Source organism: Leptosomus discolor, chromosome 2 (genome assembly GCF_034619465.1).
Source record: "Leptosomus discolor isolate bLepDis1 chromosome 2, bLepDis1.hap2, whole genome shotgun sequence".
In the NCBI taxonomy this organism is placed as follows: Eukaryota; Metazoa; Chordata; class Aves; order Leptosomiformes; family Leptosomidae; genus Leptosomus; species Leptosomus discolor.
In genome coordinates, this window is record NC_141392.1 from 125,860,942 (window position 1) to 125,887,011 (window position 26,070).

Here is a 26,070-nt window from a genome sequence, read left to right on the forward strand (position 1 = left end):
TGAAAATGGGAGAAGTCGGGGAAAGACCAGAGGGAATCTGATCCAACAGTCTCACTTTCATAACCATTTCCATCACTGTCATTGCTTGGAGACTTAGAATATGACGCTCACGCTGCTCCTTTCCCGGTAAAACATAGCAGCATTTCTCACTGTAAAATAAAATTGTTTTTCCAGGTACCACGTGAGAACACAGATGCCCGTTGTCCCTTGCTCTCAGTTTGTGCTCTCCTCAGCCTCAGGAGCACGAAAGCACCGCGCATTAGCTCTGCCCACTGGCTCACATTAAAACAATTAAATTGTTAGAACAATTATGAAAAAGCATTACTAACTATTCTCCAGACTGACTTACCGAGTTGCTCTATACCCGGAGAGGAAATGAAAGCAAAGCGATCAGCCTGTGCAAGGCCCGGGCCAGTAACAGATAGCTTCGAAACCTAACCCTAGCTAAAAATAAATAAATAAGCCGCTGTAATAAAAGCTTATAAAATTACCATCTTAATGGGATACAGGCTATTCTGCAGGAAACTTATTCAGCACAGAAGTTAAGAGTTAGCCCAGGCACCGCAGATCCATCTCACCATGCCGAACTCATCTGCAATACATTTTTTTTCAAGAATTTAATCTGTGTAAGTGCCTAAAAAACACATCCTTATGAAAACTGCCTCTACAGAACATTGAAAATACAATTAATTCTGTTTTAGAAGAATTTCTCTTGAGTTCCTCTGGCATGTTATGGGAAAGAAATGATTCAGTCCATGGAAGAACAGCACTGGTTTTCACCAGAAGTCATCCCTTGTCTGCGTCGTGCCAGGGGAACACACTGGAGTCTAATCACCCGCTGGAAAAATAGCTTGAATAAAGAGTAACACAGCAGCGAGTGGCCTCGCACAAGGTAACGCTGCAGGGTTTCCTCATCGATCTCCTCCTTGAAAAGGGATCCCAGAGGACAACTAAAAAGGCCCTGACTCATGACTAGAGTCTAATAACTCGCCTCCAACGCTTTTGCCCTTCAGGCCCCGCGGTTAGTCACAGTGTCAGCACCCAGCAATCACCGAGAAGTTCGCTGCCACCCGCTCTTGCGTTCGTGGGCTGGGAATGCAGAGGACTACAGCCTCAGCCACCATGCTGCAGGTATCTTGCAAGGATCTGGGGACAGGTTGGCTCTGCAGCTTCAGGAGACTACTTCTGGGAGAACGCCCTGTTCCTCAAGGGAAAGCTGAAGCTCAGTGACCTTATCAGGATGTCTGGCAGTTTGTGGCTTTAGCTTGAAACGGAAGACAGCGTTCAATCGCGGCAACTAATTTTTTAAGTGCTGGCCACGGTTTGTAATTAGAGAGATTGCCCAAGCGCCTGCCTTCTGTTCTACCGCTATGAGGAACCGGTATCGCGAGTCTCTTGGCACGAACGCCGGGCATGGAGCATGGGAAAAGCACATCTACTTGAGCAAACTGCCCAGGAGAGACTTAGACCCCTCTTTCCATTTCCCGTGGACATGAACAAGCCGAAGTGGGGTGTCCTCTGCAGAGAGAAAAAAGCAAACAAGTCCCCACCCGCCGCACAGCACTGCTTATCTTTGCTCTTGTCACTGGAATAAGAGAGTCACGTCACAATCTCTGAGCACATTTCTCACTTTGGACTATTTCAGGTCCTCTCCCGAGCTTCCCCTTTCAGATGAGCTGTAGCTGTCCCACACCACAGATCCAAGGACCCATAAACTCTTTTTTCCCCTTAGAGACGCGCGACTAACGTGCGGATTCAAATGACAAAGTATTTTTGCAAGTCAAGGCATGACTCACTCAAAGGTGTCTAACAAACCCAATCTACTACGATTTCCCTTACTTAAATTCCAATGCTCACCAAAAAAAGAAGTGTCATGCAGTTGTCCTTACCCCCACTGTGGAACGAGGTGGCGTTACCGCAGTATTCTGTCTGTGCAAACAGGGACGGTGGTTGGCATGGGCTAAAATCAGCCAATAAACTTAGAGGTGAAACAAAGCTTTAGCAGCAAATGCTTCTTCACCAGCACCCACAACACACGGCTTGATAGACTTCCCTCCCTGGCAGTGCTCAAGGCCAGGCTGGATGGGGCTGGGAGCAACCTGCTCTAGTGGAAGGTGACCCTGCCCATGGCAGGGGGGTTGGAACTGGATGAGCTTTGAGGTCACATCCAACCCAAACCATTGCATGATTCTATGATATATCTATCTTTCACAGAGATTACATCGAGATTAAAGAGATGCCAGCCTGAATTGCTGGCAAATCTGTCAAATTAGGGATACTGAGGGGTCGCTGCGGTAGGTTGCATTTGGCAGATTCAGCATTTTTTCCTTCTGATATTAGCACTTAATTGGGAATCAAACAATAAGTCAGGGAAAAAAAAACAACTCATGAATCAGAAAATCTAATTTCTGTCAACCCTGCTGCTAAAAATGTACTTGGACTAAAATCTTTGCAGCCTTAATATCTATTTTGGCAGTAGATATTCTTTCTTGAATTCATTGAACTCTTCCAAGACAACATTTAGCAAGCTTACTATGACCCAGGCTTGGAATAAATCCCCATTAATAAACTCCCACTATTGAATGAAGACACTTGGCATTAAGAACATGGAACAAAAGAAATATCCTTGGTCAGGTCAAGTCTTCCACTGCTGCAGCCAGCAACAGCACACAAGCCTATTCTGTTATTCAGCTTTATCCTGCAATCACCCCCCACACACACTCAATTCACCAAGTAATTCTCTAATTTCCGATTGGAGTTTATCCAAGACCACGTTATCATTCTGCCAGCAGTGTCAATTCACTTTAACAGCTCTTTTTTAAAGCCCTTTATGGATCTCTAAAACTGCAACTGCATCCCTTCGTACTCCTCTTTTGCAAGGCTATGCACACCCTTACAACCTCCTCCCCCAAGCTCTAACAGAACCTTATTCCTGCCACCCTTTCATTACTTTTCATTTAGTTTTGTTTTCTTCTTATGGCCTCTTTTGATCCAACATGATGCAGTCAGTTACATGATGCCATACAGAAAAAACAAGTTGCACGTGACGTTATATTTGTCCTAATAATGGTTCAGAATGAGTAACTGCCGCACTGTGAAATCGCTGGAGTTGAAGTTGTAAGAAACAGGTTACAGAATCCCAGAATGTGAGGGGCTGGAAGAGACCTCTGGAGATCATCCAGTCCAACCCCCTGCCAGAGCAGGACCACCCAGAGCAGGTCACCCAGGAACGCGTCCAGGCGGGGTTTGGATGTCTCCAGAGAAGGAGACCCCACCACCTCTCTGGGCAGCCTGTGCCAGGGCTCTGCCACCCTCCCAGGGAAACTGTTTTTCCTCATGTTCATGTGGAACCTCCTGTGCTCCAGCTGGCACCCGTTGCCCCCTGTCCTGTCACTGGCCATCACCGAGAAGAGCCCGGCTCCACCCGCCTGACACCCGCCCGTCACGTATTTATCCCCACTGATGAGGTCACCCCTCAGCCTCCTCTGCCCCAAGCGGAACAGACCCAGCTCCCTCAGCCTTTCATCCCGAGGGAGATGTTCCACCCCCTCCATCCCCTCTGGGGCTCTGCGCTGGACTCTTCCCAGCAGTTCCCCGTCCTTCTGGACCCGAGGGGCCCAGACCTGGACACACTATTCCCGATGGGGTCTCACCAGGGCAGAGCAGAGGGGGAGGAGAACCTCTCTCGACCTACTGACCACCCCCTTCTCATACCCCCCAGGATGCCGCTGGCCTTCTTGGCCACGAGGGCCCGTTGCTGGCTCATGGGCACCCTGCTGCCCCCCAGGACCCCCAGGTCCCTTTCCCCTACGCTGCTCTCCAACAGCTCAGTCCCCAGCCTGTGCTGGGACATGGGCTTGGTCTTTCCCAGACACAACACTCGACACTTGCCTTGTTGCAGTTCATTAAATGTCTCCAGGCCCAGCTCTCCAGCCTGTCCAGGTCTAGGTTAGTGCAATGTTGTAAAGATGCAAATAATAGCCAAACCATAGCCTAAAGCAAAAGCACAGAACTTAGGGGAGAAGAAACAAATAGCTATTTTAGCAAACATGGTATTTGTAAAATATTTCTTATTCTCCACATACAGAGATCCTGTGTTCATCAGCCTAAAGGCCTTCTTTTACAAGTTGTGGTGTGAAGGGAATAAGGTTAATGATCATTTACAGTATTTGATTTTTAAAAATCAGTTCAACTGAAGCTTTGAAAAATGATTTGGTGTCAGGGTTATTACATCAATTGAGAAAATTTTACAACACAATGCTGTAATTCTGTAAGGGTGACTGAGCAGTGGAACAGGTTGCCCAGAGAGGCTGCGGAGTCCCTGTCCACGGAGATATACAGCATTGGGCTGACACGGCTAGGAGCCATCTGCTCCAGGCGACCCCACGTTGAGCAGGGGCGTGACTACATGATCCCCCCAGCTATTCTGCAATAAATACAAGAGTCTAGTATACTTAAATGTAATAACAAGAGTTATTAATGCCCTCTTTCTGCTTAAAACTGCTCTTCTTTCTCTCTGAAAGAACTGCTTCAGGACCAGAGTGGAAGTATTTTCATACATTAAAGCTGAGCTCCTAAATCTATACAACAATGCACCTTTAGAAAGACAAGTCCCAAACTTCGAACACGAGGAGCGCCGTCGTCTGGTCACAGCAGACCAGATCTGTGGATGTTCTACATCCTGGAAGACGACACAGCTCATCAGTTCCGATACGGCTTGTCGGTGTTGACACTCCTCAGTTTACGGCACTGCTTATCAGTTCTGTGCTCACACTTTGACTCTTTCATGGTGAAAATGGGACTTGGCTCTGCTCTTAGAGTTTTTGAGCATAAGAGCTATTTTAACGTAATTCAGCATTAAAGATTATATACAATGAGTTCAGAAACTATTAAAAAGAAAAAAATACATAAACAAAAAACACAACCAAAAGTATCTCTGTATGGCTAAGAATATAAACAATGGAAAACATGGAATAACCCAGTTCTTTAGATAACTCAAATACAGTCTTTTTTTGTATAAAGATTCTTATTTATACAAATAAAAAAAGGTTTTTTACGTTCCACAGTTGAATTTTGAAGCTGCACCTGATTTGCGAGTTGGCTCAGCTCCCGTGGAAAGCAAACCTTCACACATGTTGGGAAGAGGTACTGTACCCTTTGCTTGCACTTACTTTTCTAGGAAACAGACTAATTCGCTGTTAAGCGAAAAGCCCTAACAGCAGGATCATGCTGGGGAGCGCGGTTTGTTCACACGAATAACGTAAAAGAAAAATCAAACTTGAAATGTGCAAGTATTTGTTCCATTTTCGTGCTATAAGCCCAGCCACGACTAAGCTGAGCAGATGCTTACCAAGATCAGGGCACAGACAGAACACACCTGAGACACCCGGCCCAGCCTTACAGGTGAACTTCGTTCATGTATCTCATTACAGTCCATCGTTAGGATAGATCTATCGTTGCTAAGTACAGCCTTCACTTAGCAATACTGATGCCAGGTCTAGAAACAAATGGTTTTAACAGAGAGCATAAACATCTTTCTATACTTGTGTCTCTGCAGACTGTGTCTGAACTGCTGCCTGTTACACCACGAAGCAAACCTCTCAGCGGGAGCTGGTTGCTCCTGTTGTGCCCGGTGGTGTTGTAGAGACGGTGACTGCAACCACGAGCTCCCGAAAAGCCAAAGCCTTCCGAAGAACAGCTGTTGTCGGCAGCGTAACTGTCAGAGCTGCTTAGTCCTGAGACCAAGGACATTCAAACACGAGCACCCGTCCAGGACTGAGGTTTTAAAAATGTATTGAAAATAATAACAACCCTCTGGAATCACCAGGATTAAACGCAGAGCAGCGCAGCATCTCCGAAAGGTATCGTGCCTCGCGTCTCTGTGCTGACAGGACAAGGCACTCACTAGTCAAGGAACGCTGCAGAGAGCGCGACAAAAGCCATCTTTGCTGAGACTCAGAACATTCGGACTTGCAGACATTCAGCACTCGCTGGGATTTTGGCAGAATCTACAGCTCACACCCCGGTAAAGATTTTCTCGTTGCAAGCTGGTCTGCAGCTATTTTGACATCACTGTCCAACATCTCAAAGCAATTCAAACCCCAGCGAGTCACAATCATTAATGAATGTGTTGCTCTTCAGAATTGTCTAATGCAAATTATAGGCAATTTCCTTTCGTTTATTAAATCTTTTTTGAAGCAACTGACCTCCTAACACATGTACTGCAACATTCAGTTCTGACAGTTAAGAGCGACTGGTGCTTCAGAACCAGAGAAAACAGACGTCCTAACTTAGTTTTTGTTGCCGTTTTAATTAAAAGAGTCAGTGGAAAAAGAGCTTCTTCAGTAATCAGAATTAAAGGCTGTTCTAGACATAAAGCATGCTTATTAAACAGAGAATGGAATGAAACTGTGAACTCAAACGCAGCAAGATCTGACCTCCTTTGGCAAGTCACCCGCTGCAAAATACTGAATAAAAAGGAAAAAAAAAAAAACCTGAAAAAGATGACCTTGAGGAGTCATACTTGGGTACAAGAACAAATCAACCTGTCTGAGGATAATGGTTGAGAAATCAGCGCTTCCCTTTGTCTCTCGCTCAGTCAATCCAATTAAAAAACCAGCCAGAAGTGAGTCATGTGAATGAAATGATTGCTTTCACTCAGTATGTTAATTGACTGGAAATTGCATACGTGCCAAGGTGTGATAAGAGAATACATTGCATCCTCAGTAGGATTTATCAAAGTCCTGGATGTGCGAGGAGGAGGCAGGACTGATACTACTAAAGCTGAAAAGGAGAATTCTGAGAAATTAACTGGAATATATTCTTTTCCTTGAATATCTTCTTTTTCCTGAGCACCTAAACCAGGAGACATTAAGTGAATCCCTGTTAGGAAACCGTGCAATACTGCGATTAATGTTGTTGTTCTGAGCTGACACTCTTTCTGAACTTTTGTTTTTGAAAGAAGCCAACTCATCATTTACATTTGCTCAGTCTCTCCTGAGTAAACAGCAAGATGGAAAACACGTTTTTATCTCCACCGCTTCGGGTTTCTTTAGGACAGAATAATTACATTCAACAAGAAGCAATTCCTTAGGGCAGATTTAAGCAAATCCATTACCTCTGCTAAGAGGAATCCTAAACAATAACTAATGAAAAAGAAGGGGGAGGAGAAACCTCGATTTATAGACATCTCTAAATATACTCTTTTTATGCCTGTGCCAGACACAAACAGTGCGAAGACATCTCTCAACAAAGCCTCTTCTCTGCACCCAGCCCCGTGCGCTCCCCCACACGTTCCTGAGGACCCCTGGAACACAGACATAAAACAGCCGAGACACTTCGTGTCTAAAAAGAAAGCGGCAGCACCCCCGATTAGTGGAGAAAATGGCAAAAACTGGAAAACGCCACACACTGCAGCCAATAAAAGTGGGGAAACTCCATCCCAACTTAATCAGCCCCCCCAAAACCGCAGCCTCTCTGCCTCAACCATTGCTTCTTGCCACTGTTTTCGGCAAGATGTTTGCAAGCCCCATCTTTTCTTCTCTTTGCTCCGCGTGTGCAATTGTTCTAAAGCAGTTGTGCATGAAAATAAAGCCCGTGTCAACAGGGGCTACCCTGCACCCGTAACGCAGCCTGGGAGACGAGGGTCTGCTACCAGAGCACGTCGTAAGCGCTCGTGAGCCAGCTTTGCCGTCGCCAAATTTAAAATCTCTACAGTAAATTCAAATGTCTATCACAAATTTGGGGGGCAAAGAAGTACTACAAAAACTGAATACAAATATAATTTGTAAAGCAAGGCTTCGGTTTTCTTCTCTTTTTTTGGGGGGGATGGGGGAGAAATGAAGAGACATCGCTGCAAAACCTGAGCTGGAACTTCCAGCAGCTTGTCTCTGCGTCTCTTTTGCTTCTGCCCGATTTTACTGAAAAGTAGGCACTACGAGCCATAATGCTGAGCAGAGTGAAGTAACAGCCGAGCAGACGACTAAACACTCCCATACCCTTGGCTCGCAGCCTACCATTACTTTTCCACCACCGTTGCTTTTCGTCTGGCACCTGCTCATAAGAAAGCTTCCCCGTGTTGAATCGGTTCTGCAGGACGGCTACTGTTAGTTTGGAGACATCTAAAACGATCTTGAAAATTTACAGTAAAAAAAAATTAACAGTGATTAGATCAAAAAGTACATTTGTAAAAATGGGAAACAAGAAAACTGACAAATTCTTGACCCCAAATTATCAGCAGGTGACAGAGACCAATCCTAATATTAAAATCCATTTCTCCAACGCTAGTTGTCAAATAGTGCATTAAAATAATCTGTGATGCGGTATAAATTCCATATTAACAGAAATACATCAGCCAGCCTGTGCTTTGTTTTCCTTCGTGCCGGTGCGAGATACATCCAGGGGCCGCTGACGGAGGAGAGGAACTATCGACAAAACATCGCCTCCGCTGACGCTTTTGGTATCTCAGGCAACCACAATTAATCCTCTCGTCTCTCTCCCACACCAGCAATGAACAGAAGGGATGGGTGAGAACCCCCATCTTCAGTAAAAACCCGCTTGATGTTATCACACAGCAAGACCGGGGCCGCCTCTTGGAGGGAAAGAGCTGGAGCGGAGAGAAAAAAACCTGGCTGGATTGACTGTCTGGTTTTGTATCACACCATCTTACAGCATTGCTCTTAATTATTAAGTCCTTAAAAATACCAAGGCAGTTGTCATTTTTTTAAAAGCAAAGATCAGAAGGAAAATAGGATTTAGAGAGATAAGCACAGTAACTGCTTCAAGAACTCAGTTGGTTAAATGACATTTGCAAAAATGGTCGTGTTGTGCTCACGGTTCCTGCAGAAAAAGCCTTCCCCATCAGCGGCTGAAGTGGTTGAACTCAGGTTCAGATGGTGTTTAGCAAAGCAAAATTACCTGTCCATGGGATTCCCAAACATGAGACTGCGTCTTAGGTGCTTGTTTATGTTCTTTCTTCTAAAATGAGCAAAAAAGGTGTTACCAAGTTTTCTGCCTGGAATGACTGCTATTCAGGCCAAGACTGGTCAGGATCTAGAAAGTGTGTTTAAAAGGTGTTGAGGCACATTCTGATTTTTGAAGGGGACAGACTGCCAAAACCCCCTAACCTCTCCTACCCTTTCCCCCCACAAAATTTCCCTAGAATGTTGTAGCAAAAAATCCTAACATAAAAATATCCAGTAAGAGCAAACGTGAGCTCTTCAAACAGATAATACATGAAGTCAGAGTACAATTCACTTGCAGGTCCAATGAATCACTATACAAATGCCCGTTCCTCTGCTTCAGCTAGAAAAGCAGGCTAAGATGCTTGGCTCAGATGGAGACACTCGAAATTAGATGAATGAATGTTGCTCTCAGTAGCAGTTCTCGATTTTCACATTGTTTTCATTCCAACATATGTCAATTATCTCTGAAATCCCACTGGTTTATATAAGGTCAAGCCCAAAGCAAAGAACAGATGAAATAATGAGGAAGACGCGGCACGGGCACAGTGCCCCACCTTGGTTCGGTTGGCCGTAAGCAGACTCTGTAGCTGGATCTATCCATTTCAGCGCTTTCTGTGTCCAAATGCACTCATCACTATTTTTACTTCTGGTTCTGGGCTTAGGACTCTACCTGGAGTACCACGCTGAGCAAGACTGGATGGATATTCAGCATCCAGCACAAAACCCAGTTCCTAACGGAAAATCAAAGAGAGTTTCCAATACAAGGTCAGAGTTTGCTATTCGTTCTAAACTCTCCCTCCTGGCAGGGCTGCCCCATCACCAGTAAATCAAATGGGCTATCCACAGCTTCCACTCCCCTAAATATTAGTGAAGAGATGAGGGGGGAGCACTAAGTTAGCACTGAAGTCTTTTAATCCGGGGAAGCCATATGAGGAGGGAAATTACGAATATGAGATCACAAGGAAAGATAATTCACTTTGCTTAGCTTCGTTTCTCAAGGACTTCCACGAGGGTAGCAAATGCCTTTGAAATAGTTTACTTTTCTTTTCCCCCCCCTTAATATCTAAATTGGATGTCTTTCCCATCAGCCTAGCCTAGCCCTGAAGCATTCCTGAAAACGGTCGAGAGTCTGTTTATGTCTGGATTTCAGAGAAATAAATCTTAACTCAGGACCTCCTCTACTTTGCAGGAGATCTGATTTTGTGGTCCAGCCCAATAAACCTTTCCAGGCCTAAACAATGCTACACAGTTCAATTATGGGACTAAAAAAAAAAAAGAGGTAGAAGCTTTTCCCACCATACTCTGCCATCCCAAGAAAGCAGCCACCATTCCCTGTCTTGGGAAGGCGACAGCTACCGCTTTCTTCCACCTTTGAATGTTTCTGGCTTGATGCAGCCCTGGAGACAGGCTTTGCTGAGTATCTATTTCACTTTGCAGCCAAATTCAGCCCAGTTTTGAGACATATTTTCATAGATTGGGGCAGGTCACTGTGTCCCAGTTCAATTGCCTTTGTAATTTCCGAGAGGAACAAAACTCTGACACTCTCCTTGTAAAGAACAAGACACCGTGGTGCCTGGAGGACAAGAATATGTAACAGCAGCTAAATGCATTTCACATTTTTTTCCCCTTTTACCCTACTTTTTACCTTACATCAGGTCTATCTGAGGTTGGATGTCTGATAAAAAGGAACTTAGAGCTTTTAAGACAACAGGCACTCAAACCCTGACTGGATGTAGTCCTGGGCTGACCCTGCTTGAGCAGGGGGGGTTGGACTAGATGATTTCCAGAGGTCTCTTCAACCTGAGCGATTCTGTGCTTCTGTAAAGTGACTGCCAGCATTTTACCCCAGGCCACCACTTCATCTGAACTAGTTCCCACAGCATGACGTGCTCCATCGACACACCAGGTAGAAATTGCAAAGTAAGAGAGGGACGAGACAGACTTTGAAAGCTAACCATTTGGTCAGGAGCTCAGACTCAAAAGCTAAGCCAGTACCAAGAACTCATTAAGAACAGTGGAATTCTTTGAGGGATGACGATGACGATAGCCACACCGAACAGCAACAGCAGCACACGGAATCTTATTTCCCCAAACGTCCCTCCTTGAGCCCAACGTCACAGAAATCCAACCCTTGGTTCCGAGGCTCTGCCCTCCGAAGGACGATACGAGACTGGCAGAACCACTGCCGTTAACCACAAGCAAAACGAGCAGCAGCAAAGCACGTATTTTCAGCCGTAGCAAAAGAGATGACTAGACGTGATTGTTTTATGATTGGATTGTGTCACACTTCCCTGCTTCTTCCCCTTCATTTCTGCATTTTACCTTGATGTAAAATTGCTCTTTACTCTCATTAAAAAAAATTATATATGAGATAAAAGCCTGACTTGAAGAGCATGTAATGCACACAGCCCAGTTAAAATGCTACGCTTATGAAGGAGGTACCAGGTTCTATAGCTACTGAAAATTAATTTCATTTTCCACTGCATGAACTCCTCTTGCACAAAAACATTAATCCAGTTTTTGAGGCCAAGCATGAATTCATTTTTGAAGGCAATGAGTGAAAAGTGAGATACCAAGATAAACTTCAGCTCCTCATTTGAATATTACTGTGCAGGAATAGATTACAGTAAAGTAGATTACAGAGGCACTGCTCTCCCCTCCAGAAAAAGAAAAATGTCCCGACCTTGGTGAAAATGAAAGTGGATGGGTTCAGACATTTTTAGGGCGCTGTGAGCAGATATTTCAGACAGAAGTAACACTGACTGGAAAGATTGCATCTCTGCAAATAGTCCCAGCATCAGAAACCAATTATTTGTCGTTACACCTTAGTCAATTTGCCATTAATTGTATTGAAAGAAGACATTATCTTATAATTATTATGATTATACAGTCACCTTGATATTTTTAACTCAGTTGAGAGATTTCTCCAGGTTGATATAAAACACAGCTCCCCGAGTTGCCTGTTAAATTGACATCCACAAACCCAACGTGTTTCCCCGACAGCAGGGAAGGTGCAACTACATTTTTTAATCGTATTGGATACCTTGTACATACTGTAAATAAACCTCACCTCTCAGCTCGGTAGTTGTTTTTTCCTTACTGAAGGAGACTCAAGGAAACAATATTTACTCCACTCAACTTTCGACAGCTCATCTCGGAGCCCAGCTGAGCCCTCAAAGCCACGGTACGAGGGGGGCGACTGCTGCCTCTTTTACCTGCCGTTGCTGCCCAGGCAAGACTAAAGCTTCTGCCTGAACTGTGGCAGCCCACGATGCTACAGAAAACTAAGGATTGGGGAGACAGCTGCTGCCAGCTTGTACAAACCCTTCCCCTCCTTCCTAGTCTCTTCCAGAAACTTGGAGGACACCGAGGGAAAGGTAACGAGCTCCTTTTTGCTTCTTTGTAATCTACTGCTTCTCCAAGAGAGGGAATACTGGGTTATTGATTTCCTCTCTTTGTGGCCAAAAAAGTTTTTCTTTCACAAGGAAAGCAAGAGATGCCTCCCAGATCTGACAAACAACCACAACAATACACAGCCAGGTCAACCCAGGAAACAGCCAGGTAGCCAGAAATCAAGATTGAAGCGTGAAGGCGTCTCGTTTCTTCCTCCATTTTCGGAGTATTTAGCCCTTTAGGGAGCTGAAGAAACATGATGTCTATTGTTCATTCGAACACCAGCTGCTGAGGCCTCTTTGGTTCAGCAGCAGCCAGGAGAATCTGCAGCAAATGATTAACCCCGCGGTATCTCCTGCACGAAGCAGTCACAGGAGGGAGGCAGGGGGGCACGGCCGTAGCAGCTGCATCCTCCAACTCCCCCATTAGCAAGTTTCCAGCCTGAGTTACTGTGGCATCATCCTCCGATGGCAAAGATGATGAAACGGTTGAACGGACTAATGAATTTTTAACCTCAGCTTTGCTCAGTGTGCCTATGCAAGCAGCAAATTCCAACTACCACAACCCTGTGTAAGTTTTGCACATAAAACCTATGTCCACTGTGGAACCAACCACAGCTCTCAATTTAGGAGAGTCTAATCTCAGAAACCGATATTCAAATGTTTGAAGTGAAGTTAAATAACATCGAGGCTTAGAAAAAATACAGTCTTATTTTGCAAGTGAGAGATACTTCAAATTTCCCCCTAATTTAATAGCATATTTTACTAGCATGATCTAAGGATAAAATTGTTTTCCCCCACAGCTTTGGAAATCTGTTTCAACTGTAAGTCTGGAGAGTTTAATTAGGGAAGCATGTTTAGTTTAAGAAAAAAAAATTGGATGGGTTAGAAGAAAAACCCTTCTAATACTCCCTAGGGTCTATGGGTCCTTCAACCCAATTTGATGTGAATGAAACCATTATTGTTCTTTTGACTCCCGCTGAGCCATTATGTTAACGGTTTTCTAGAGATTTGACTAGCGTTTTACTACATGTTTTCGTTATTCCACTACCCAGGGTTTTAGCCCTCAGACATCAGAAGTTTCAAGGTTTAAAATAGTTTTGGTTCAACATTCTGCAAAAGCAATATCCTTTCCTTTTCACAGATTCTCACCCAAATTCCAGATTGGCACATGGTGGGTATTTGAAATTACCTAAGAAAACTGCATATCCCTCCTTTTCTCCCTTTTTAAGTATCACTTTAACATATTAAACCTGCAGCAATGAAGACTCAATCAAGCAAATGGAACTGCACACACCCACTGACAGGTATTTCCTGCCATAAAAATGCTGCACATTGGAAGGGAGGGAAGAGTCACACCCTAATAAAAGCTAACAGAGAAAACAATAAAACGGGTTAAAAGGTAATAAAAGGATTATTATCAAGCTATATAGACTAAACCAAACCTTTAGGTGATACTTTACTACATTAAAATGTGAGCTTGGACGATCCAGCTGGTGTTTTAGCTGCTTTAGAGCCAAAATACTAACTTTTTTTAAAGCCCTGTGTGCACAGCTATAGACTAGACGCTTGCTGTACAACCTCCCTGAAATCAAGTTGCTTTTAAATAACTTGCGGAAAATCTCTATGCAATATCATTCCAAACCCAATTTGCCACGTTGGCTCAAATAAAGAAAATAGGCTTCAGTGGTTAACACTTACAATACTTTCTTTGAAACTGCCCCAGTGTGAGACCGAAGTAAAGAGTGGACAGTTTGAGATCCAGTGCTCTTAGGGGCTTCCGTTCCTGGGATAACTCGATTAAACAAACGGAGCAGGTAAGTGTAATTTTCTTGAGAAAACCAGAACTGGTGAGCTGTAAGCTCTGGTGTTCTCCAGAAGACACCTGAAGGAAGATTCTATACAAACATTTCTGAGACATGCATAGGCTGCTCTAAAAGAAACACGAACCCCTCTAGGCTAATCAAAGCAACAAAACTGTTACAGATGAACAACAAAAACTAGAAAAAGCAGTCATCAGGCTGATGACCACTCAGTTTAAATCCCAAAATTCCTTCAGAGCAAAACTTCTAACACATCTCTAATGACCAAAAATAAACTCCTCAAGTCCTCTTCCTGAAGTTGGTCAGAAATAGCAGCTATATACCCTGTATAGGGCCCGTACAGCCCAGAAACTCCACAAACAAGGCAGCTGATGCAAGCCTCCAATTTCCCAGTCATACCTAGTCTTCCAGGAGGCCTAAGGCACTACCAAAGTAATGTGAGCACGGCAAGAACCTTCCCTCGTAGGAATAGCAGCACTTTCTGTTAGGGACAATAAATAAGTCTTAACATATCCCCTCGTTACCCATTTTCTGCACTCCTGAATATGTCACATCGGTTTCCTCACCTGATAGGGACACGGGATGTGATATTCTCTGCAGCGCTCTTGAATCCACGTCGTCTCCCACACGCCTCGGTAAGCCTGCTCATAGAAATAGCAGCCAATTACAACCAAGAGCGGCACGAGGTACAGAACACTGAACACGCCAATCCGGATCATGAACTTCACTAGTTTGTCCTGGTTCTCTTTTTCTAACGGGATTTCAATGCGAACCCGATTGAGAGAGATAATGCCAGCTAGCAGGAGGGAAACTCCAACCACCACATACAGGCAGAGAGGGGCAAGTACAAAGTATCTTAATGCATCCACATCATAGAGGCCAACAAAACATACGCCGCTAATATTGTCACCTTCAATTTTATTCATGGCTAAGAGGATGATGGTCAGAGTTCCTGGAATGCCCCAGGCACTGGCGTGGAAGAGCAACGCTTTCTTCTCGATTGCTTCACTGCCCCATTTTGGCACAGCTGCCAAGAACCACGTGATGGTAAGAATGACCCACCAAACGCTGCCAGCCATGGTAAAGAAATAGAGCACCATGAAAAGCATGGTGCAAGCTTTGTTGTGAGAGCCCTGTGTCACCGTGGAAGCCTTGTACTGGGCAGGGCTGGATGCATTACACGCTACTCGGTCTTCAAGCAGAAAGCCAATGAAGAAAATTAGCGACACCATCATGTAACAGACAGCATAAAATATTATCGGTCTCTCTGGATAGCGAAATCTTGTGACATCGATCAGAAAAGTTAAAAAAGTAAACAAGGTGGCAGAAAGGCAGACGATGGAGATCACTCCGATGAAGTAGCGAGCAAAAGAGAGCTCTTCACGCCGAAAGTACATATTTGGGCAAGGAGGGGAACAGTCCCGTACCCTCAGGAAAGAGTAACCCAGATCAGGGTCTATTTTCAACTCCCGAGGACACCAAAAACCGTAATCCCTCTGTACTGCCATTGGGGCCTCTTCTGTGGGCTCCCCAGCTAAATTGAGGTCAACGAGGCGAGGATACGGCTCATCACAATCTGGGAATCTGAAAAGCAAGAAAAAGATTTATTTACAAGGAATATATAAATTGCAAAGACTAGTAACCTTATTTCTCTGTCTGACTTTGGACAACCTAACTGGAGCAAAACCAAAGACAAGCCAAAGAATGGGTAACCCGTGAAATACTGCACTATGGGTGAACAGGCTCTGGAATTCGCTATCCCAGAATGCAGCAGATGGTGAAAATATGAAATAGGTTTAAAAATAAATGGACGAGAGAAATAAATGGACAAGGGGCCCATTGGGGCTTTAAGCATAAAGATGAGGATACAAACTCCATCTCAGGAAGTCTATAAATTTAGGCTTACTGTAAACTGAGACTATGTGCTCACAGAAGCATGATCTTATAGAACATGTTAAAACCTTTCCCTAAGCAACTGGGCTAGCTGCTATCAGACAGGGCGGTGAGCTAGTTAGATCAAAAATCCAACCCAGCACTGCTATCAGCATTAATAAATGGAAATTATGACGAAGATATTTTTGTAATTAAATAAAGCTCTCCCTGGAGGCTAAGGACTGCTGGAGGTGCAGTCTGAAGTTCTGAAGGAGAGACTGGAGGGATTCCACACCTAGCTGTCCAGGTCTTCCCTCTGCTAGATGTTATCACCTCAGCAAGCGCAGCGTAAGCTAAGTGCGCCTGTTCCTCTGGCACAGCTCGCGTTCTGGCACGATGGCACTAACACAGCATCAGCAAAGTTCAAGCAGTTTTAGGTCTGGTTTTGAAATTTCACTACCTGGGCCTTACTGAGGAGAAGGGAGGACCTAACAGGCCCAGGCATCTGTCCGGAGTATCTCAGAGCCACCTTTGATCCAGATTATCAGGACCTGGAAGCATCCTCTGTCTTACTCTTTTGCTAAAAGAAGTTTTAATTGGTTCTCTCTCTCTCCAATCCAACTGTAAGCAAGACTATTTCTTCCTGTCTGTGCTCCTGTATTTTATTAGCTGTCGGAGTCACTCATTAAAAAAATGAAGCATATTGTTTTCAGTTTCGTGTATATTCTGTTTCAAATAGACTGGAACATCATCAAATACTTTTTTATAGTTATTTGTGTAATGTAAAGCTGAAAACATCTGCTTGCACACAACTCAACAAGAGGTAGATGCTCTGAAAACAGAGCTTTAGGACTTCATACACTCATCAAAACCAGTCAGCTCCCCCTTCAGAGAAAGGGGCTATTAATCTCTCACGTACATAATTTTTCCTGACTCTCAGAGAAATTTATAGCAGTGTCACCTATTAAATTTTGGTATAGCAGACAAAATCAGGTCAGCACAAATGACAAAGGAAAATAGATGGGTAGATGCATTCATTTAAGAGTATGTGTGTGCAGGTTACAGCAGCTGCCCACAGAAATTTTCAACTGATCTCTTGGGCAGATGATAGAAATATGAACTTGGTTTCCACCTCAGGAAACAGGTTGTTGCACAAATGGGAGGGAAAATACGGGCACTTGTAATGGAACACATTTAAAACGTCTGTTTCAGACCATAAAACATCCTAGATCATACTAAAATTTTACCCCGGGATTTAAAAAAAAACCCCAGATTTGCTCACCTTGTGCACTCCATATCCTCAGGCCAAGAGACCCCAAACATCTCCATGAGTTTGGAGCACTCACTGTACGCTCTTTGACAGAGTCTACGACAAGGGAGCGTGACACGGCCGTACTCCATGCACACAGGAGCGTAGAGGGCACACAGAAATGGTCGAAAATCCCTGGAGCATTCCAGATTCACCATTGGATGAAAGGGCTAGAAAGGAAAAAGAAGAACTCAATAGCTGCAAACAGCGGTGTCGCAGAACACTTCAGCATGAAGATGTAATTTGCCTCATGTGGTGCTAGGGCTTCCACAACCATAACCACAACCTTCTTTTTCTGAACTTTGTTGGGAGAAGTGACCATCATAAGACAGCACTTTGGTATTTGAGGAAGGCAGGTATCCGAGAACCCTGGGGACAAAGGCAAAGATTCACAAGGGACATTGATGTACTCGATTTGCATTAAAATCAAGGGGAATTAGACACCTAAACACCTGAGGGTTCAGGCTTAGCTTCACTCTCCAATAACACTCCCAGAAACTTGATTCCTTTCAGCGCTTGTGCAGCCCACAGACACATCACCCACTGCTAGCTGCTTGTTTAGCAGGGTGGCATGAAAAGCTTGCATTCGGTGGGTGAGATTACAACCTGAGGAATGTTAGCTGATGCAAGATTCCGTGGTAGTACAGAAATATAGCATTCTGTGATCTTTCACACAGTCTTTTCAGATCACGACATAACAATTGTAAATAATCTCTTTCTTGAATTTCTTCAGCAGGGCAGCGTTCTTCATTTCTTTCTACAAAATGCAAACACGGGACATTTTCCATTGCGTTCTTCCCACAGCATCTTGTCCAACTGAAGAGAACCCATCTGTTAAAATCTCAGTTCTACCATCAGTGTATCTGCAGACAGGACACAATCCCAATGGGCACGTTCTTAAGAGTGGAACCACAGAATACTGAAACACAGGAGGACTTACAACTCTAGAATAAAACAGAACCGCATACGAATGCTACCTCCAGACTGGAGAAACAGCAGTGACATTTTCGCAAGCCACTTCTTTTCCTTGACTTTTATTTCAAATCACAGCTTGAAAGGAAAAGGTGACATCTGCTTAATCAATGGCAACACTAACATGAGCTTTCTTCTAGACAGTTTTATTCAAAGTCCATTATCTTGGCACCAGCGCTTCCTCTTCTCCACAGCCCAGCAGGGTTATAGAGCAAGAAGTCTAATGCTCAGAATTTGTGCTGCAATAGCAGAAACACAAACGAACCTGCTATATAGACATACATATACACACAAACCCCCTAAATCTTACAACTGAAGCTGAAGAGCAGGCTCTAGAAAAATTACATTTTCAGACAGCAATTTCCTGAGAAATATTTTAAACCAATTCAACATTTTCTTTTTCCAAACCACAGAACAGAACAGACCCAACAACAAAAAACAGGTCATCTTCTGTGGCAACATAAATGGCAATTACTAGAAATGATGAGGAAAAGTTGCACATTTCAGCTCTCCCTATCACCTCCTTACTCTTCCAATTCTCATATACCTCCTTTGCTCTGCAAAAGGTTAATTTTTGGCATACAAGACACAGCGATGCTGTGATTGTATTGACTTTTTAAAACAACAATTATTGTTTACCAAGCTGATTAAATTCTCTTCAGTGCTATGTGTTTTTGAAAATGTTGCTACATGACAACAGAACCGTGCGATTTGGCAACAGCCTGTGTGAAGAGCAGTGTAAGCCTTCAGAGCTACTGACAAGGAAGAAGGAAGGAACTAAAGTTACTCAAGGAACACTTTCTATTTGGCTGGACATTTACTTCAGATGCAGATATGTTTTTATTTTTAAATAGTTATTGCCTATAACACATGTACCCATACCTAAATTTCACATTCTCCTGACAAATGCTCTATCCTCTCCTCTGATACACCTTCCATTAAGAAAAGATCCTTCAGAAATTTCTCTTTTCCTGCTATTTCCCCTTCATTAAAAGATCGGTTTGCTGGTGGTTGATTTGCAGAGAGCTGTACCGTTTAGGAAGATCCCAGACTATCTCCAGGTGTGCACGTAAGAAAACTGGGCAGAGGTCCAGGTCGTGGCTACTGCAAAGCAAAGGCAAAGCAGGAAAGCAAGTTCAAGGGAGCAGAAAGGTACCGGTATTTCCCTGGAGCCTGTTGATCCTGCTGCGGGCAGGTGGCTGTTGCAATGGCTTTCAGCCAGCTCCACAGGACACTGGGCAACGGTGTCCGAGGGAATATTGGAACTGAGACAGGAAACATCCAAATATGGGGATGCAGGTGGTGCTCTTTGGCAATGGCTCCAGGGTCTGGAAGTGTGTTCCCTGGCTGTCCCTTCCCTGGCTGTCCCCTCCAGCAGCCGGTGGGCTACGTTACAGGGTGCTCCAACACACAGGACGTGAGACAGCTGCCTAAACCCCGTCTTCTCCTGCTATCTCAGAGGCCATTTATTTTCCAAGACATCCACACGGGCCTGGACAATCAGGCACAAGATCTGTCCTCTCTTGGGCCTGACAGATATGACACAAGGTCTCTGCAGAGACCCACTCCCTTCTGGCACGGCAGCTGGAGGCTGGGTTGAAGACGCTGAAACATCTGAAGTAACACCGGTTTAACTGAACCGTCCCTGACAAAGTCCCCCAGAGGGCACGTGAGCTTCGCTAGGGGTTCTTTCGAGCTGCAGAAAACAAGCCTGGTTCAGAGCATGGCCTCGGCATACTCCTCCAGTTGAATAGGACTGGTCCCCCAGTGCTGGCTGTTCTGCTTCTCAGCAACTCCAGGCCGCTCTCACAACAGTCTGTCTCTCAAAATAGCGATTGCAGGCAGACAGAAACTCTCTTCAGTTTATTTTAAAACCACAAAGTGGCTAAGCTAGACAACAGAAGAAGAAAACACCGTACAACCACTCCTCGTAATGCAGAAAAAGAGACTTACTGGCTTTCAACCAGCAGCAGCAGCATTTGTGCCTGTAAGCAGCCCAGTCGGTGAGCAGCCTATCTCTAAAATTATCTTACCGCGCTGCACCTCCTAACATGAAAAGTCACTTCCACCTGCTGATTATGTTGTTCACTATTAAAAGCAAAGCCAGGGAGATTAAAACACTTTTTTTATGCTCTTGCCCAAGGACGCCGTGCAAGTTGTGCCATTTAGTCTCAACATCTGGTGCCAACAAAAGGCTCTCTGTTGAAACGGGACGGGCTTTTGAAGAATGCCTGTTGAACAACACAATGTCCAAAGGAAAAAGGAAGAGGACAGGGACACGAGAAGACGGGATAGCCAAACTGATTTCAACAATTCAGGCCAAGTCCTGTGAAATTCAAGAAAGGGAAGAGCTAAATGTCTAAGAAGAGATAAACACTTCTTCGCTCCTGAAGGTACTTAAGTATTTAAAATATGCCAGATCACATAACTGTATAATAGATCTACAGTCGTACACCCACTGGTCCTTCCACCCCTGAGAATAATCTCTGTGACCATGCAAATTCCTTCAAACCCAGTGATAACAGCACTGTTAGAACTTGACTTTATTCAGGCTGAGTCAGGCCGCTCTCATCCCTCCTTTGCTCTGCCATGCAGGTGCTGTGTATCAAATAACACACGCCACAACCACATATCACTGCTTTCCTCAGAGCAGTCCAACTCGCACTACAACCCTATCCATCTCTTCTTTCCCTCTTCCCCAAAATTTTCTTTGCTGGCAGCAAACTTGCTTTAAGAAATTTCCCAATTCGCAGCAGTGTGGCCCCAGCTCCTTCCCTCCCTACAGTTCCTATCTGCTGAAAATGTTTTAATGGCTGTGTTTTAACAGAGAGTGAAAGTTTCCTGCTTGCCTTGGGTTTTCTTTTCACTTTTTTTTTTTTCAGGAGGGGTTGAAAGACAAAGGAGAGATGGAATGATATGCATAGATTTCTCCCCAAATCATTTTTTAAACAAATTCTCACTTTTGGTACAAAGCAAGAGCACTAACTCTAAATACACCGTGGAACTGCGTTACAGTTTCAGACTTCTCACTGAGAGATAATAAAGCAAATTGTACTTTTTGTTTTGCACAGCAGTAGCCATTTAGCTGGCTGTTATCTGGGAAGCGACATTATTGCAAGATTTAAACGAAATTATTTTGGTGATCTTCCACTATTCTGTTTCTTTGTATGTTCCCATCTTTTAACAGAAGCCTAACCAGGAAGCACTCTGCTAAACTCATAGACAGAAGGAGGGAAGTTTTCTTCCCTCAGGCTCATGGGAGAAGAGTGATGCTATGACTGTCAATTACTGTTGCAATTCTCTGGTGGCAGCAACTGCCTCGGGGTGTATCCTGTCTCAGGCCAGCCACATGATCTGCTGCTTGCTGTGGTTGAATTTAGCTTGCTAGTCATTAGGGAAAAAAATCTTGTATCTCAAAGTGCACGGGCAATAATGCTTTCTGGGCTGCTTCTCCCGAGGAGCCTCGCAGAAGCTGCCCCTAGGATTTAGCTCTGCAGCCAACTGCTGGTCAGACTGGACACGTTACGGCCTCCTGCTTTGGCTAACCACGCGGCTGCTCTGACCAAATGGCTCACATGGCTCTGACAGATCGTGAGAACGCGAGAGAGAGAGAGAGAGTGGTACGAGCGGTTTTCTTGAGAGAGTGGGAATCTCTTCTCCAGTGGCTCTGACCTGCACGCTCCTCTGAATCCTGCCAGGTTTGCTGGAGCCTACAGCCCACAGTCACACTGCTACACAAAGTTAACCTGAAAATATCGGTTGTAAGTTAATATCCTGAGCTGAACAACTGCTGTAGTACCTAAACTGCTGATGCTAACTGCAACTGAGGCTGTCCTTGAGGGTCCTGCCTTAACCTAACTGGTGCTTCCTAAAGAGGATTACAGCGTGCTCACACAGGGCAGTGATCTGGGGCACTAACTTCATCAAAAAACTATAGCTGGATTTAACAGAAAGCTACTTTTTTTCCACTCAGTTTGGCCTCGAGCTAGATAGTGCCACATACATAATGGTTGCAGAAAGGGCCAGAAACACGCGATCAGGTGTGTAAGAGTGAGTCCCTTTCTTCTGGAACCAACCCACGCTCGCTCAAGTTAACGTGACTGTGGAAGTGCAGCTTCATTGCACAGACGCTTGGTTCTGTTTTCCAAAGGCAATAGGCTCATTTGCCCCAGCCTGCTTTTAACGCACAGTGCCAAGCCAAATTCCGTGTAGAATACTCAGCATAATGTACACTCAAAGCTTACCTCACCACTAACTTGTCTGGGGAAACTTAGGTATACTTTTTTTTTGGTAATTATTTTTGGCTTGTATGAAAAGCCAAATGGGGTCACCATTCCGGCCGCCTGTTAAGCTTTCCTCTTCAGCATGGAAAAAAGCGACTCTCACATTACCCATATGAACCCCGATGAACCACACAACCCACTGCTGTGTGATATCCCACTTCTCCTAATTTGATGTTAGCTGGAAAAACTATGGCTGCAATGAGGATTAGATTGACACTGCACTACTTTACGGACTGGGAAGTAAAAAATTTCACATTGTTTTACCTTAGTACTAAAAACATATGTCCTCACGTTACTTTCTCCCAAGTAACAAGCGACAGGACAAGAGGAAACAGCCTCAAGTTGCACCAGGGGAGGTTTAGATTGGACATGAGGAAGAATTTCTTTACTGAAAGAGTGGTGAAACATTGGAACAGGCTGCCCAGGGAAGTGGCGGAGTCACCGTCCTTGGAGGTGTTCAAAAAACGTGTAGAGGTGGCACTTTGGGACATGGTTTAGTGGGCATGGTGGTGTGGGTCCACAGTTGGACTTGATGATCTCAGAGGTCTATTCCAACCTAACGATTCTATGATTTATGATTCATTTAAATAGCTATTAAGTCATTCCAACAATAAAGATGTCAAGTAATTAGTATGGGTTTAAATGATATTTCCCTCATGCTATAGGTTGAACCAAACAATCACCCTGTTACTCACTTTAAAACCTAAGACCAATTATTTTACCCGCCTTACATGCGAAAGGGCAGCAATCACGCAAACCATCCTGAGCTTTCTGGTCTGTAAACAGACAGCTGAGGTTAATTTCTCGACTGCAGAAAAGAAAGTAGGATAAAGATGAAAGTAGTTAAAAGACAGCAAACAACATCAATCTCTGTCTATATGACTAAAAAGCAAAGCCATCTGCTCTTGTTCTTTAAAGAGGTCTCCTGCTTCATTTTAAATTCTGAAGTTCCTTCGGAAGACACGGAAAAGATGTCACCCATCTGTCAATCTGCACTTTTCCTAAACGTGGGCTTTATGTTTTAGGAACCGACGAATGCAGATGGGTGGTCCTGGTAACAATTTCCATTCGCAAGAAGCGTTAGTTTTTATAAGCCAGCTGAGACTGCTTGGACTTCCTCCCTCCTCTCCATATGCCTGCTGTGATGGGCTTGGGAGACTTCCAAAGCATCACAGAGAAATAAATAAAGAGTCCCCTGGACTGTATTTTAGATACTGTTAAGTTAAGACACTATAAAGCACACATGTCTGGACAACCAAGAGACTACGGGCAGGAGCTGTGAGTCTTGACAAACTAGTATTTTTCATTTAAATGACACATTTCTGCCTCCTGCGGTTGCAAAGACAACCTTCTGAGTATAAAGGGAGCGTGATCGCGGCTTTGATGCCTGCCGAAAAAACGCTCCAGTGCTGTTGTCACTCTGGGGAGGAGAAAGATACCCACTAGGAGAAGCGGAGCGTTAGTGCTAGCAACCTTTCCTTTCCCTCCACACTGCCATGGCAGACTGAGCTACGTGTCAGGGGCTCACGGACTATTTCTGCCAACTCGAGGGAGGTCTGTCTCCTTGAAGAGTAACAGGAGGGAAGAATATAAACAATTCACTGCTGGTGCCGTGCTCAAAAATTAATCTTGCTGAGTGAAGGAGGAAAAACATTTGGTATGAAGACTTGACACTAACTTGAGAGCACACAACGGAGTCGGTAGCCAGATCAAGTTCTTCAGAGCTCATAAAAAGGGAATCTCTAAAAATGGGAAACATGAGGGAAAATACAGATAAGGACACAGCCAAGATTCAAAATCGCTGATGAGATTCACTTCACCTTCTCATTTTTACGGCCATCAACATACAGAATGAGCATTTGCCACATAATAAACAACAGTAACACCCTGCAGAATAAAATTAGACAAGTTTGGTTTCTAAAGTACGATGAAAGCAACACTGAACACCCCTACGGAAGAGAATTTACTTTTATTTCTCAAAGGCTTGATGAATTCTGCTATTTCATGTGTGACTTTGCTAGCAGTGGTTTTTCACACCGCTGACATAGCAGAAATCTAAGAGGGTTTAAGATTACAAGCCAAAGCAGACTAGCTGAAGCTCTGTGTTCTCCGGGGGTGAGGATGGAAGAAGGCTTCTGTTTTCTGAATTCTGACACTCAAGCCAAAGTGCTTCTTGACAGACTGACCAAGGGAATCTACAGTATGCTGACTCCCTTAAAAGTGAGTGTGAACTGTACAGTTGTCCTCCTCCTGCACGGCTGTGAAATGAGGACAAATGACAGCTGTCATCTACTGCACTTCAGGGTCCAGTTTCACAATGGGCATAAGTTTATCAACCCCTGCCCTCTCCCCTGCCACCAGCCTGGGTTTGAGATCGATTTTAACTGTCCATGAAACTACCCTCCAAGGCACACGTGCTGTATTTGGACCACGAGTAGTCTAAAAAGTCAGGCTAAGATCCTGAATGCTGAGACCTTTAAGCGTTAGCATCTGAGTGTCTTTCCTGTACTTAGGCTGATCAATTCACCTTTTTCTAAGCTTAGTTTTTCACTGGTTTAGCTCCTGGACAACCTTACAATAGGTTTGGGCAAACTCTGGTGCCAGTGCAAGAGGTGCAAAAGGGACACACTACTGGTGGATGAAGAACAGGGCACAGCTAAGCTGACCTTACAGCCAGTTAACATGGAACCCTAAGCTGTGCTGCTCAGGACATCTGGCATGTTCGTGGCCTCCTAAAGCAGAGATCAACTGCCCTGGATGCAGCCAGACCCAGAAAAGGATATTTAAGGTAAACCCTTGAGTTTTACGGCATTAGCTCCGCAATACAGAAGACAAAGAGCTCTTGCTGTGGCAGACAACAGGCGTTGATGCTGTTGAAACCCAGGAGCACACACTTTTGCAGACAGAAGGCTGCAAGACAAAAAAGACACTAAATCAATTCAGGAAGCTCTGTTTGCTGCTTCCCTGGCAGCCGGTCTGCTGTCAAAATTCTCTCACACAATCCTCTCACTAGCCAAAACACCTGGTTTCATATATGAGAATACCATGGCAGACTCACGGGTTGTAATAAATACATTTACTGCTTGAGCTATGAACGTCAGCCAGTATTCTCAAAGAACGAATTACTATTCAAAAACTCTCGTGTCTTACCTGGCTACATTAGGATCAACATCTCCTTGGGCATAGTTAAATGACTTCATTTGGCTCCTATGAAAGCCCCTAATGAATCTAACTGAAATACTTCACGGAACGGTCCTGCAATACCCACTCAGACTGGTGCTTTGTAATGTGCTATTACATAAAAAACCAAAACCAGTTGTGCCAAATGATTTTGCAGATGGGTTTGGCTACACATTACAACTTTCCTTGACTCTGCCCGATATTTGCTGGCCAAATTGAAAATCAAAAGGAGTACTGAGGTAATACAGTAATGCACCTCTAACAACGGAAAAGCCA

The 26,070-nt window shown here is 44.3% G+C and overlaps 1 protein-coding gene across 2 annotated transcripts in view; it reads right to left on the bottom strand.

Annotated features, from left to right (window-relative positions):
• FZD3 (frizzled class receptor 3) overlaps positions 1-26,070 on the bottom strand; it is a 53,532-nt gene that overhangs the window by 11,998 nt on the left and 15,464 nt on the right. The window contains exons 2-3 of one of the 2 annotated variants that reach the window (XM_086461701.1): positions 17,397-17,529; positions 14,745-14,995 (exon numbers count right to left, since the gene is read on the bottom strand). In XM_086461701.1, the coding sequence (XP_086317827.1) occupies positions 14,745-14,995; positions 17,397-17,529 (384 nt within the window). Of the gene's footprint in view, positions 1-14,744; positions 15,763-17,332; positions 17,530-26,070 lie in introns of both variants that reach the window. The other variant, XM_086461700.1, reaches the window with a different exon arrangement.